The sequence below is a fragment of the Arvicola amphibius genome, chromosome 3 (genome assembly GCF_903992535.2).
Source record: "Arvicola amphibius chromosome 3, mArvAmp1.2, whole genome shotgun sequence".
In the NCBI taxonomy this organism is placed as follows: Eukaryota; Metazoa; Chordata; class Mammalia; order Rodentia; family Cricetidae; genus Arvicola; species Arvicola amphibius.
The window spans coordinates 56,570,950-56,586,983 of NC_052049.1; the positions used below are offsets into that span (position 1 = coordinate 56,570,950).

General features: G+C 40.6%; 1 protein-coding gene across 2 annotated transcripts in view; it reads left to right on the top strand.

Annotated features, from left to right (window-relative positions):
* The window catches only part of Atg10 (autophagy related 10), a 276,120-nt gene that overhangs the window by 167,812 nt on the left and 92,274 nt on the right, over window positions 1-16,034 (top strand). For both annotated transcript variants that reach the window (XM_038324446.1, XM_038324447.1), the window contains exon 4: window positions 12,115-12,253. In XM_038324446.1, coding sequence (XP_038180374.1) covers window positions 12,115-12,253 — 139 coding nt within the window. The remainder of the gene's footprint in view (window positions 1-12,114; window positions 12,254-16,034) is intronic.

The window sequence follows — 16,034 nt, forward strand, 5'->3', positions numbered from 1 at the left end:
GCATTCAGCTGGTAGCCATGGCACACCTGTTCTCATAACTGTGTCCCAGGGCTTCCACTGACCCTGGGTAACCTGTTCACATGTGTGCCATGTCCCACTGCCACCATTTAGCAACCTGGGCTTGCCTGTTTGCACACCTATACCCAGGGATAAATAGATTTGTGTAAAGATGAGAAAGAAGCTGTTGCTGGTGACAGAATGGCATAAGCAGAGCAGAGTGCAGCCAGAAGCTACAGTGGGCTGCATAAGAGTTAAGAAGAAGTTGGATGCTTCCAGATGATGGTGAGGAATTCTCGCCATCAATTCGGTCTATTTTCACTAAAACAATTGCTAAAAATCTGTCTGGACAGGTCTTGAGATCACTGAAATAAACATGATCCCTGGAGCAGAGCGATTAAAATATGCAGAGGCTTGCTGCTACAGAAAACTCATACATAGAAGACAATATTGTAGTCTTACAAATAAAATTTATAGAAGGGGTTAAATTACATATATTCTAAAGACATTGAACATTTTATCTAAATTGCATCTGTTATAATTATCATTTTATGGTATTTATGTGATTGTTTGACAGTTATTTGTATATCGTCACTTCAGGGCAGAGTATTGTTCCTATCCTCTCTGATTTCCAGATCCTAGGGGCTGGCAAACATTGGTCTGTATTTCATTTCCTTCCCCTTTTTTCCCTCCAACCTTTCCTCCTTCATCCCATCTCATACCATCTCAAATTCATGGTCTCTTTTTCTTTTATTATCATTGTTATTAATATATGTGTACATAATTATACAAATAGAAACTTCTGAGTTTGGCTTGAATGTATATGATTTCAGGGCTGACTACTTGCATTAGATAACTAGTTAGGGGCTCATGGCTAGGGAAGGCTAATTTTCCCTCCCAGCAGTCATTAGCTGCTGTGTCTTTGTGTAAGAGTGGGTCTTGTGAGATTCCCCCTTCCAAGTTGGCATGTCTGCCCATATTGTGATTGATCAGGACTTGTTTAGGCACTTATGTTTTTGTGGTATCATGGATGAAACTTTCTTGCCTTTTCCAGGAGACTCAATCTCATGTTGCCTATTTCTATATAGGCCACAGCTATAAAAACATGGTTTAAAAAATAAAAACAATATTTCTTGACACATTAAAATTATGTGAAATTTAAACTTTAATGTCCCTAAATAATGTATTGTTGGAACAAAGACACTTGCTAATTTGCATATTTCTAGACTGCTTTCATGCTTTGAGTATTTTGATAGCATGCACAAAGTCCAACAGTTTTATTGCCAGCCTTCAAGAGAAGGTTTCATGACCCTTGATTTGGAGCATAGAGATACTCTGTAACATTTGTTGGTGAATGAATGAGTTAATAGTTAACTCTTTGTGTGCCAGGCAGTTGTATACAGTCCTTATTTAGTGTACAGTGAATAAGGGGACTATGTTTGTCAGTGTTCTATTGCTGTGAAGAGACCCCATGACTATGACAACTCTTATGAAGGAAAGCATTTAAATGGGGCTGGCTTACAGTTCAGAGATTTAGTTCATTATCATCATGGCAGGAAACATGGCAGCACACAGGCAGACATGATGCTGGAGAAGGAGCTGAGAGGTTCTACATCATGGTGGTACACAGGCAGACATGATTATGGAGGAGCTGAGAGTTCTACATCACGGTGGTACACAGGCAGACATGTGCTGGAGACAGAACTGAGAGTCCTACATCTGGATCTCCAGATCTGCAGCCACAGAAAGACAGAGAGTCGCAGGGCCTGGCTTGGGCTTTTGAAATTTCCAAGCCTACCTCCAGTGATGCACTTTTTCCAACAAGGCCACACCTACTAATCCTTTCAAATAATGCCACTCCCTAAGCACTTAAATATATGAACCTAAGTGGGTTATTCTTATTCAGACTGCCACAGGAACTGTAACAGTAAAGGGCTTTTATTTTAACAAGTGTAGAAACTAAAACTCTGATCCTCATCCCACCAGAGGAGAGCCACAGCACAATTCAGGTTCAGACCCAAACTCCATGTCCTTTTTCTGCTTTACTTGCTCTAAAATCTTGATGTTTTTAATCTGAGATTTTAGGTGTCTTTTGGTGACCCAGTAGAAAGGTGAAATTTTTATTTTGCTCTTATTTATCACAACATAATCATATTTAAGAGCAACAACCACACTTTTGCCACAGCGTAAGCATTGTGCCTAATAAATGGTAGAGACTCTTGGAACTCACTGTGTAGGTCTGTAGAGTTCCAGGACAGTCAGGGCTACTCAGAGAAACCCTGCCTCTAAATAACCAAAGCTAAAGCCAAACCAAAATAAAATAACAACAAAAAAAGCAAGCAAACCAACAAACAAATAGACCCCTGGTTGCTTGCTGTAGCCCAGGGAGTTTTGAGGACAGGGATGGGATGAATGGCTTTCCTGAAGGCTCTGTAGGGACGCCCTTGATAACAGCGGTGGTACTGCTTGTGCGGCTAGTGAGAGAGCACCTGCTTCAAGAGGCGTGGAGTACCACAGAGCCTGCCTTTGGCTTGTCACAACCTGACGTCTCCACTCTTGCAGTTCTCTTCACTCTTACTTTTAAATTTGAGTATAGAATTTTATTAACACATGAAAAATTGCAGTTGACTCCTCTTGACATCTGAAATCCTACTTGCTTAAGTTAAAGGAATGCTATATTCCTTTAGAAAATGGCCACAGCCAAACTGTAGCCAATTGGATTTCATTATCATTACCCTTTAAGGTTTAGCATCTCCTATGCCCTTGGTAAATTAGTGTAATGTCCTAGTACAGACAAAATAGAAGGACAGAAGGAGTTCACCAAGTATATGCTCAGGCCTTTAGTTAGTTTCTGCAAAACACAATAAAATTAAGTAATGATCCTTGGGTGGACTTTTAGGGGTGGGCAAGTGAATGTCTATGGACCGCTGCTTAGTTTTGTTCATAGAATATTACTACTGGTGTGTAGTGTGTCCATTTTCAAAAGTTTGCTTTTAATAATGTGTGTGTATGTGTGTAGGTGTGTGTGTGTGTGTGTGTAGATGTGTGTGTGTGTATGTGTGTAGGTGTGTGTGTGTATGTGTGTAGATGTGTGTGTGTATGTGTGTAGATGTGTGTGTGTGTATGTGTGTAGGTGTGTGTGTGTGTATGTGTGTAGGTGTGTGTGTGTATGTGTGTATGTGTGTAGGTGTGTGTGTGTATGTGTGTAGGTGTGTGTGTGTATGTGTGTAGGTGTGTGTGTGTATGTGTGTAGGTGTGTGTGTATGTGTGTAGGTGTGTGTGTGTATGTGTGTAGGTGTGTGTGTATGTGTGTAGGTGTGTGTGTGTATGTGTGTAGGTGTGTGTGTGTATGTGTGTAGGTGTGTGTGTGTATGTGTGTAGGTGTGTGTGTGTATGTGTGTAGGTGTGTGTGTATGTGTGTAGGTGTGTGTGTGTGTAGGTGTGTGTGTGTATGTGTGTAGGTGTGTGTGTGTATGTGTGTAGGTGTGTGTGTGTATGTGTGTAGATGTGTGTGTGTGTATGTGTGTAGGTGTGTGTGTGTATGTGTGTAGGTGTGTGTGTGTATGTGTGTAGGTGTGTGTGTGTATGTGTGTAGGTGTGTGTGTGTATGTGTGTAGGTGTGTGTGTTTGTATGTGTGTAGGTGTGTGTGTGTGTGTGTATGCACCCACATGGGCCTGTGAGTGCAGTTACCTATTGAGTTCAGAAGAGGGTATCAGATCTCCTGGAGCTAGAATAACAATAATGGTTGTGAGTCACTTGACATGGCTACTGGGACCTGAACATGGATCCTCTGTAAGAGCAGTACACATTCTTAAAGCCTGGGCCATTTCTCCATCCCCTTTTGTCCATTGTTTATGGATTGTCAGTACCTTGATGGTACAGTTACAGCTTCCTTACTATGGCCCAAAGTCTGAACTACTTATTATCTGTCCATTTGAAAAAAAGATTGCCGGTCTGTGAGACTAAAGCAAAGAGAAAGTAAAAGGATTGCATAATATAAGGAAGGGGAATTTGAATATAATAAACTTCATATTTTGAGAAGATACTATATAATAAACAATAACTCTTGGTTCTTACTTTTCCTTAGAGGTAAGTCAATGGAAATGAATTGACTATGTAGCAAAGTAACAATAAAGCATTTTCTAGATATGGAGTTAAAACATAGACCACCTCATAAGGCAAGTCGCTCATACTTGTGTGTATATGCATGGTATAAAATTTATTCTCCTTTGTTATCCCAAGTTCCACTACTGGTTATTCCTGTTGATTAGGTTATCAGTCACAGATCTGATGGTGGGTGTATAATCGATAGAAAAATTACACAGTAAACCACTAATGACCATTATGAAAGAATAAATAAGTGAGGAAAGGGGGAAATCTGGTTAGTTTGAATAGGATCCCAGTGAGCTGGGAGAGAGGCAGTAGCTGAGGATCTGAGTCACTGGAGGTCTTTTAGGCGTCCTCTCAGAGGAGAGCGATGAGGCAATGTGCCTCCAGCTGTTAGTAAAGGCATTCTTTGGAATCTTGCTAACTGAGCTTTGCTCACTTTTTGGACCTAGGAAGAACCCCAGAGTCGGTCCTCTGCACAGATGTGAGGCAAGGCTTCCTGGAGTCATCCACTACCACCTACAGGAGCATCATCAGGAACGTCACTGATAGGTGACTCTTTCATTCTCAGCCTAGCACCACTGAGTCAGAAGTTTGAGAGTAGAGCCCCAGAACACATCTGTTTAACATTCAGTGTCCCCAGGTATCTGATGGTCTTTACACAGTGCAGGATTCCTAGGCTTGGAGCCTATAACCTCAGGTTTTTGTCTTGGCTTGGTTTTTTAGTTGCCTGGTCGCTGTGGACAGCCTTCCTAGAGCAATAGAACAAATGACATAATGCACATCACTTTGTCATATAAATTCTACCTTTGCTGCTTTCTTGGGTAGCATGTAAAGGCAACTGAACAGAAACTCATCTACCTGAGTTTTGAATAGAACAAATGACATAATGCACATCACTTTGTCATATAAATTCTACCTTTGCTGCTTTCTTGGGTAGCATGTAAAGGCAACTGAACAGAAACTCATCTACCTGAGTTTTGAAATGTAAAATACCGAAAAATTGTGCATCTTCCTTTAGTTTGTCATTATTTATATAAGGAATTTCAGATTTCCAAATTCCTCATCCTGCTAATTTTCTTGCACGTTGCTATGCACAGATCATAAAAGAAGAGAATCTGCTCTTTAAAAGGGCTGTTTGAGCCCTCCTTTTTGTTTTTTGTTTTTGTTTATGGGAAAGTAAACTGTTGTATGATGGAAGGGATAATTGCCTTTACCATCCAGAGTACTGTGAAGTGGTATTTTTTTTCTTGCTACAGGAGCTGAGCTCTCTAGCATGGCTCAGAGAGTCAGCCTCTTCCACAGTTGTCCCCTGCACCCAGCCTTTTTGCTTGCTTCCAAGCTCTAGGCCTTAGCAGGGTTGCTGTCTTCTGTGTGGTCTTTAAGGAAAACAAGAACTAAGAACCACACGATTGGGATAGCTATAAACATCCAGAAAACTGCCAGATGTCCTCCGCCAGGTTTCTTGGTCCCTCCCTCCATCTCCCACTTCAGAACACAATCTGCAGAGAAGGATTTAACTTTGCACTGGAGAGAGAATCTGCCTCTAGGTGGGAACCCATGTTGGTCATAATGATGCTGATATAAAAGGCTAGCAAAACATCCCAGCTCCCATTTCCTTCTTGGTGGTAACAATTGTGGTAAAGGCGAGCCTAGCTAAGGTGCCGCTGTGGACCCTCTGTGACCACTGTGGTTTCAGGGCTGCCTGCCTTGCATGGAGCACTGCCCCACTATGTGCCAGATACAACTTGTACATTTCTAAGGAAATGACATCATTTGCAAAGCTTCTTGTGATAGTCACTAGCTCAAAAGCTAAAGAGGTTATGAAAAAAAGTCACTCCAATAATTAAGAGAACGAAAAGACCACCCATGGAAAAACTATGAGCTGATTGCTTCAAGTCCCACAGATTATTTCTGTACCTTAGATTAAATATTATCACAACTTTTTTATTCAATAACTATGTTTTCATTGTGTCTGTCAAAAGGCTTCATCAGTCTGTATTTCTGAAAATACTACATGGTTATGAGTTCAGAATCTTATCAAATAATTCACTATATAGCATATCTTGCTGTTATGAGTAGATGCTCTATATGACTACATATGAACATAGCACAAGACAGCCTTGGAACCAGCATGGGCCTACTGCCCCTCCTTGGCTCATGACTGTGCTTTTGAATCACTGACATTAGGTTTGAATACAAGACCTGGCAGAAAATAAATAAGTTGACCCTTTTTTCCTTGCAGGACATTGTACACAGGGCTCATCCTTATGCCTGCTTGGTAGGAGTAAGAGATTATTAGTGATGGGAGTTTACCTTTTCTCCCCTTAATTACTTCTCCCTGTAGGATAAACCCAGATACAGATCTCATTTCTAAAGCTCAACATTCTATTTGGATTTGCTTTTAATAAAATATCTATGAAGTGTCTTCAGCATGATCCCTACTTAATGGGATTTAGTTGTTAAGCTTAATTCATATCAGATTTACTAAATGAGAGATCACTGTCAACTTATTGTTAATTGAATTCAATAAAATCAAGGTTTCTATAATTAATGTGAACTACTTAATCTTTTAGCTCCATGAATGAATATAATTTTCTGAACATAGATTTGTTCTCATCTAATGAATTTGTAACATTTCGAGGAAAATAAATGTATTGTTAGTTCTTTTCCTAATAACTCTTAATATAAAATTAAGTAAATCCAAATATTTAAAACACCACATAATGAAAAAAGCAAAACATTAGACTAAAATGTTATTGTTTTGAGTATTAGCCAAAATTCATTGTAGGAGTAATTGAGAAGAGACTTAGTACAACTGTTGAGTGACTTCTCCTGAGCTGAAGTAGACAAACATTTGTTCAGTCCCTAAAGAGCAACACAGGAGAGCCACGGAACAGTTCCCCTCAGATCTGTCTGGGTGAACCGCATGTGTGACACAAAGGTCACTGAACCTGTGAACTCTACCCTGGCTTCTTAGAGATGCCCTATCCAGCGAGCTTCCTACCCTACCTGCAGGCAGTCTGGGGTGGGGGGGGGGAGCGGAGACACCTCTTCTCTAGCCATTGCTTGCTGCTTATGTTACCTTGGAGAAGAGCTTTGGGACTCTTGTAACTTTGGTGAGATTCCTATTTCATTGATTCTTTTGAGTCCCCTCCTTCTTCCTGAAGGGAAGTTTCAGTTCAGAGGATAAATGCTCTGCAACAGTACAGAATGTGGTGGCTGCAGTGTCAGCCTGTGCCTTGGACTCTCTGGAAGCCAGCTGCATGTCTGGGCCTTGTTTGTATACATAAACTGACAGGCTTGGGCTAGATGGAAAAATCCAAGGTCACTTTACTGTTAATTCTCTGATTCTGTTTACTGTAATATAATGTCAGAAAATTTCCCCTTACTTTTATTTGGAGGGTGTAAGTGTTCACAGAGTTGATAGAGCAGCTAAATGAATACACTAGGACCCATCAAGGAATCCCTAAACCCGCTGCCTTGTGACCAGTCATGCCTCTCTGCATGTGGACCTACTAATTTCTCTAATTACTCTAAACAAATCCTCTGCCCTCTGTGTGGCTAGCACCTTGGAGTCCTGGAAGCAGTAGTTAAGTCATCAGAAAGATTCCATGTGCATTTCCTCGGTTTTTCTCATGGTGGTTTCATTCAAAACTGTGGTGAGCTATGACAACTGGGATGTTGACACAGACACAATAGAGTGGGCTTACTCAGAGACCCAGTTTTACTTGAACATGTGTGTGTGGGGGGGTCATCTGTAGAATGTTCTCATATATATTGTGTATCTATGGCCACAAACACTATAGTTACCAGTGAGAAAAGTGATTGGCGTGCCACCTTTATTGTGCCCTCCATGAAGCCTGTCTGTCCATTTTCCCTTATTTCTTGAGCGTCATAACTGTACCAGAGAACCATAATTGTAAATAAGTGTCTTGTGTCTACCCCACTACAGTCCTGAGTTCTTGATTTGAGGGAGGCTTAAGGATATTCTTTCAAAACCCTTATCTTCTCTGGTAAGGCGGTGTCTCAGATAACCCATTTCCATGGTTTTCTGCAGAGCTTAGAGACCCATTTCCTTTGCTCTAGCATGTGTCTCAGGAATCTCAAAGTGATGGAGCCAGTGAGATGACTGAGGGGCACAAATACTTGCTCTATAAATATAAGGGTGAATCCAAACCCCACAATACACACAAAATGTCAGCAATGTGGGTACCTAGAACCTTTAGCATCTGTTGGGAGATAGAGGCAAATCCCAGAATTCACAGACAACTCAGGTTTAGGGAGAGACCCTGTCTCAAGGCAATAGGATGGTGAGCAATAGAGGAAGAAGACCCTTGTCCTGCACTTACTTCTACACATATACAAACACTAAATACTGATGTCTAAGATGAAATGTAACTCAAGATTGTAAACACACTCATACCCTCCACACCTTTAAATCATGATCATAGAAATATTTCAAATCCAACGGGAAAAGATGCACTAAAGAACATCTGGGGAGCAGGTCACAGTGGCACGTGCTTGTGATCTTCCCTCTTAGGATGCTGAGACAAGGGAATCATGAGTTGGAGTCTAGCCTGGGCTGTATTGCCAGCCTCTGTCTCAAAAAGCATCCTGAAATATAGGCAAAATGAAAATTTAGATTAATATCTAAATATTAATTTAACAACTTTCATCTTAATAAAAAATTAATATGTTTATGATTATTGAAGATAAGTTGGATTATGCAAGAGGCTTTCTACTGAAGGCATGGGACTCAGAAGCTACAAAAAGAAAATGTGTAGGTTTGACTATACATGTGTAATATATAAGTGTATATATATTAAAAATTTTGTAATAAAGGTCCAATAAATTGTTTTCAAAAAAACTGAGTAAAAACATACTTACATGTATATTGTGTCACACATACTCTTTTGCAAGTTAATTTTTCTAGGGTATAAACATTATATTTTTATCTCTAGTAAGTTATTATTTCTGATATGAAAAGAGTTGGTATAATTCCACAAGAAAATGCCAATAAATATCAAATACTTCACAGAAGAATGTCTATTACCAGTGACATACAAGTAGACATTTGCCTTCAGTAAGACAAGAATGCTGTGAGAGCGCCTTCAGCCAATAGCCTTTAAATACCAGCCCACTTGGGCGTGGTCTCCTATGCTACAAATGCAGCTGTAAAGCCTGTGCTTGCTCTCTTACTTCCGGCTCTTGGTTCCTGTTCCCTGTTTGTGCAGAGGACTGTGGTCTAGGACTGTGATCACTGAGTCCACCCCTAAATAAATAACCCTTTATTATATGTAATTCTGAACTAGTGTAGGGTTAATTTGTAACTTCTGTCATCATAAGAAAGCAGAAATTAAAACAAAAACTGAAACTTTAAAACTCATCAAATAGACAAAATGAAAATCAGTACTCGATATTAATTAGATATGAAAGAGGGGCCTCATGGAAGGCTCTACCATGGCATCTTGTCTTGTCACAATCCCAAAGACAGCAGAGCCACACAACTGTGAACTGAAACTAAGTGCCAAATAACTCCTTCCTCTTTGTAGACTGATTTTCCTCCAGCTATTTTTGTCTTATTGGAAAGCTAACTAATACATCTAATCATTAAAATAAGTTAAAAAGCATTACACTGTTCAAGTACATAAACAGTGAGAGCCCCAACATTCAGCTCTTCTCTACTTCTACTCTAACCATTTTAAACAAGCACATTTTCCTTTTCCCAGATTTTTAGCACACACACATGTATCTCTCTCCACAGAACCATGTCATTATAATGCGGTCCTAGAGATTGCTCTGTACAGATTTTTAGCACACACACATGTATCTCTCTCCACTGAACCATGTCATTATAATGCGGTCCTAGAGATTGCCCTGTACAGATTTTTAGCGCACACACATGTATCTCTCTCCACTGAACCATGTCATTATAATGCGGTCCTAGCGATTGCCCTGTACAGAGTTTTAGCATCTTCTGTTATGTCATTGTAGACTTAATGCCTTCACTATATGATAGTGCAGAACCATATCATAGCTGGCATTTTAAAAAAACATTTTTTGCTAAATATTTTAGATTGATTATGTAATATTCTTCAAAAAAATTAAGCTGCAATGACTCTCCTAGATTCTGTGTTCTCATACTCTGGTTTTCTGTGATGCAGATCTCCAGCAGTGTAACCACTGTATCAAAGAGTGGGTGTGTCTTTAAACTTAATATATACTGACAAACTTCCCCAGGAAAAAGCTGTATCAAGTTATATTACTGTTAGGAATATTTTCCTAATGCGAGTTCTCCGCCGATGCAAAATTCTCAATCAAGTCAAATCAAAACAAGCCAAATTAAGAGATATCCAGGTTTAATGGGACCGATGGGGGGAACCGGGAAGCCGCACGAACGTGACCACCGGGAGGAAGAAAAGGAGACCACATGTTCCTCTTTTGGTAGTTCACTTAAATATTTTGGGGAGTGGCCTGCTGGGATTTGGAGTCCAGAGTGCTAAATCTCAGGGTCAGGGGGCTAGGATAGATGCAAGGGACTGGGGCTTAAGCTCCCAACTTAACAATTGCCACTAAGCATGGCTGAAAATATACCTCTTTGAAAGGTTCTGCCTCCAAATAGTATCAAGGTAGCAACCAAACCTTTAATACATGAACCTATGGGGACATTTAAGATACAACCCAAAACAACAAGTTATGATTTTTATTATGTTGAGAAACAAAAGAAATTATACATGCAGATCAAAAAGAAAGAATTTGGTTAAAAATTTATTGCCACAGATTTCTATACTCATGGTTAAAATTAAATAAACAGAAAAAAAACCCTCTTGTTATTATATTACTCTTATCTGGAATATTTAGTTCAAGTATCTCTCTATGACTCTTTAATTCACTGTATTTAATTGGTAGTGTTTACAGGTGTGCCCCATTGTGGTTTACTCACTGGAGTGTCTGCCCAGCGAAGGGACAGATCCAAGAGCAGTGCCGCTTCCCTTATCTCCCGAGCAACCTTACTTCAGATGGATAGTCTGCAGTCGGTTTCGACTTTGGTCCTTTCTGATCGTTCATTGTTACTGTCCCTCTTTTAATGACACGTTGAACTGTGCCAAACCCACTTGCTTCATTCTTTCTACTAATTTAATTTCAAAGAAGAAATTCTTCGACCCAAATAAATAAGTGCACGTGGATGCACCTAGAAACCCTGATTCAACATGTCCAATCAGCTGCTTCTACATGTTAAGGTATGTTCTTAGGAAATGTCTACACATAGATTTTAAAAAAATAGAGAGAGGCAGGCCAGTGAAAACCAACTTTTTGAGAAGTGGCATGACTCTCATACCTGCTTACAAAGCCCTCTTCAACTTCATATCAACATGTGCCGGCAGCTCTACTCTAAGATGTATCGGTGAACATTAGCAAAGATACACACAGCAGTGAAGCAAACAGAATCCCCAGGGATTTCAAATGCACCTAACAAACTCAGCCTCTTGCAAAATACCTTTATTATTCAGAATGGAACCGGGGGTTGTTCCACACATGGTGAGTCATCTTTAGGCAAGTACAATAGAACCTCCAGGGGCATTTCTTAGCCTCCGTGTGGTGTGTGGTGCGATTGTCAGATGAGAACCAGTAAATAAGGAAGCTGCTGCAGCCACCATCTTGGTGCTGAAACCACACAGTGAAAACTTGGAGTTGCTGCCACAGAAGTTTCTGTGCTGCCCCCGCCCCCGCCCCCACCCGGCTCCCCACCCCCATCTCATTTCTCTACCCAGAGTTGTTTTGCTTCCCCAGAACAAATCTGGATTTACTTAATGCTGGTGTTTTCTGTTTTTACTGTTTACTGAGGACTCAAACGTTTAGTATTAGTACGGGTAACTCCTGTTTCTTACTCATAGCCTTGTATTTACTTAACTTATTTATGAGAAGAAAATTGCACCCCATGTTTGCATTTGTTTTTTAAATTGACAAACACTGTTTGACTTTGCATCTGCTTCCCCTCCCCCCAGGAGGATTTAGAGCTGCCCGTGGATGGTTCTGAAGTGATGGAGTCCACAACAGCGTCGGAAGTGATCAAATACGAGTATCACGTCTTATACTCCTGCAGCTACCAAGTGCCTGTTCTTTACTTTAGGGCAAGCTTTTTAGGTAAGACCATGTCTAAAGCTGAAAGTAAATTCATAAAATTTGTATGTAAGACAGGAAACGTACTTGGAAAGTCATTCTTGAAAGGAAAAAAAAAATGGAGTTAAAAATAAAAAAAAGCTGTGGGTGAGGTAAGGTTTTACCAGTAAAATTTCTCATGCTTCAGAAAGAAAATCAAGACTTCATAGTGAATGACATCATCCCCACCTTAAATCTGATCTTCATGGTTTTTGGCCTCTTGCCTGGAGTTGACTAAGTCCCCTGGCCCTTCTTGACTTTAAACAAGTAGCAACAACTTAAGGCTGCAATGTTTATTTACTTGTAACTTTGCAGTAAAAATTTCTCTCTCTCTAAGTGATGCCATTAGGTCAAAAATCCCCTAAGCTTCCTTCACCAATAGCTTACGATTACTTCAAGCAACGTTTATTAGTTAGCTTACGGTGTATTTAAAAGTGGCAGTAACATGTCCTTTAGCGATCTATACCTCTCAAATGCTGTTACTTAACTCATTCTTCTGCCAAGAAAGTGAACACCCTGTCCCCTTGGAGGCCTCTGCTAATAATGCTTATTTAGCGGCAGCCACATGTTGTCCTCCCCTTGCAGCTCAGGGAGACTTGGAATATGCACAGACTAAACTGGGTCGGCTTCAGGATGCCTGTCCTGGCCGGGAGACTCCTCACACCCAGCCCACCTCTTATCATAAGTCTCCTTTTGTACATGGCTTTCTCAGCCACTCTTTGCATTTGGAGGAGACTTCTGGATAGCTAAGACATTTGAATTCAGCCAATGATATTCTATTTTTAATTAAAAAGTAGCTAAAGCTGCTTTGAGTGTGTGTGTGGTGGTTCATCACTCGCTGCCTTATATTGTTTAATGGTCTCTAGTCTTTGCGGTGCCCGCAGCTTAACAGGCACTTAGGATTTAAAACAAGAGCAAATTCTTATAGACTCCCTGGCGAGAAGACTCTCATCTGAGGTGCAGTTCCCGAGAACTGACAATTTGGGCTAAATTTTCATCCTGGGACTTGAGGACTGAGGACACTGATGGTTTCCTAACTCTCAAGCCCTTGCGGCAGACTCATCTGCATGGTTATTACTAACCTTTAAAACACTCGCCTTGTTGTAATTATATTTGATTTGGAGTCCAGAGGTTAAAGAGGACTCCTTGTCTGTCACTGTGCTCTCTGCTAAAAGGTGGCGGATATATTTGTTACGTGGGGTGGAGGTAATGGGGACTGCCTTTTTTGGTTCTAGTTTGCAGTGATCTCTCTGCCTCACCGTCTAGATTCCCAGGAAGTCGGGGCTGCAGGTGGAGGACACAGGAGATGGTTCTGGTTCATCAGTACTGTTCTCTCGTATAGTCAGTACTCTCTGTGAGCAGTTAATCACCAGAGGCGCCTTCCCAGAGACAAGACCAGTCGTTTAGCTTGTCAGCATCAGGGATGTGAGGTTTTGAAACATGGCTGCTTCTCGTTCCAAGTGGGTCTTGCTGAGGCTGGCGGATGAGCTCACACTGGCACTGTGCTCTGCGTGTGCCAACAGCTCCCCTTACAGCACAGCAGAGTGATTGTTCCTGCAAGTCCAATTATACTTTAATGACATTAGTGTGCTGCCTGCGTGCCTTTCTGCATGATGATTTCAGTTCTTAAAACATACATACACAAGTAGCATTCTTGGTTCTATTTATAGAATTTAAGATGCCCTTCATTTGTGGCTTATAAAGAAAACCAAAGAGGTCATTTATTTTATGTGGAAATGTTTTCCCTACTTCTCATTCTGTCTTGTCTAATTTTTTTTAGTTCTTTTTATTCCAGAATTCATTTAGTATTTGTTTAAACACATTAAAATATGAATTCATTTTTATAAAGCATATCAAAATGTTTTCTTTGGAGAAAAATGAAAAAGCTTCTTTCCTTTATCATTCTTGTACTTTTAATTTTTGTTTTTACCTAACTTAAACTCAGGGACATTCTAAAACTGTATCATTCTTCACTCATGAGTCATTATTTCTCATTTATTATCCCCAGTCCAGTCCTTTTCATGTCCTGTTAGCCTGTTTGTGCGTTAGCAATCTCTGATGGTGTGGAGAATGTGTTCCTAATGTCTTCCTTATTTCAGGCCCAGGGTTTTCTTTGTCTCCTTCTAAGAGAATCCAACCTAGAAGCAGGATAATTGTAAAACTTCAAGCCTAAGGGTCTCTTCTTTCTTTCCTTTTTTTTTTTTTTGTTGTTGTTGCAAAAATAGTTCACTCGTTTGTGATGGAAGTTAGTTTCTTTTGCATCTGTTAGTAAATATCAGTTTCTCTGCTGAAGTTTGAATTTTCTTTCTGCATCTTTTTTTATAAAGTCGAAAAGCAAAGCAGAGGGTTGGTGATTTCCATTGACATTGATGTTGCTTCTTTAATAACTGGTTGAGATTTCTACTGGATCTTTTTTGTTTCTTGAAATGCAAATCTCCTGTACTCTGAATTCCTTTTCTGCCTCTGTATGACCCAGTGTTTGCCAAGACTGAGCTATGCTGCTGACTGCCCTTGTTACTCTCATGTCCTATGTCGTATACCCATCCTAGGTATCATCCTGTTACCTCACAAACTGCAGTATAGTCAAGTGTCTGTTTATTTGCCCCCTACTAGATGATCTACAAACATATAAAAGTAGTAAAGGATATTAATGTCATTACCTCCAAAGTGAGAAGCATTGTTTGGGGACTCTGCATGGCACTAACATGGCGTTGGGACACATGCACACCCCACTCATCTTGCTAATTTTGCTGCAGTGTCAACTGTTGGATGAATCAATAGTGAAGAATCTCTAAGCATTTCTGAATATAGCCAAAGGACAAATATTGTGAGCACAGCCCTGTTCTGGGACAGGCCTTAAGGAAGAAGCAATGCTGTCCTCTTCGGGAGGCCTAGGGTCCAATCATTCATCCATGCTCACAGTCTAATCTGTTGTGCCTTAGAGACACTAGAAATAGTAGACAAAGAAAAATGCAACATCCCTCAGACCCAAAGCTTGAATCCAGCCTAGCTGAGCAGCTGTGCTTTCTCTGTAAACACATATCTTTATTTAATTCTTGAAGGCAGACAGCCAAGTTCAGATAGCATTTGACTTCTAGATGGCTCTGGTATTAATCAGGCCCATAGGACCATTGTTCCTTCTCCTCCTCTTGTATTTTCTCATCTGCTACTACTATGGCTGCTCCTGCTATTGAAAGAGGGTCTCACTCTGTAGTCTGGGCTGCCCTCCAAATACAATCCTCATGCCTCAGCCTCCCAGAAGCTTGCTTACGGATGGCACCACCATGCCTCCACAGGAGCGTGGTTCCCAAAGGGAACCATGGACTAGGGAGACGTAAGTCCTGGGTGTACTGTTTCTCTGCTTGTGTCATTGTAGGTTTGGGCAGGGCAAAGTTAACAATGTTTGCAATCCAGCTTTTGAGAGGCTGCGAATATAAAACATAAACAGTCTGGTTTCGAGAAATGCCTTGTGGTCTATGAGTCTATCCCCATAGAGTCCCAGCATATATGATGGTGTTTACTTTTTCTACCTTTTCCACTTGTGTGGTGCTGGAGATGGAGCAAGGCCCTGCACGTGCCATCGTGTGACCTTCTACTTGGCCCTGCCCAATGTTTTTGAAGCACTCTGTATCTGAGTCATTTGTACCACGATAAAGCTGCCTTTCCTCATTGTTTTTATTGTTTCATGGACTTGTTATGTTCCATTTTTCCTTGATGGACTTGTCTGGTAGCAAATGGCAAATGTTGGTCTGTTTATACCAAATGC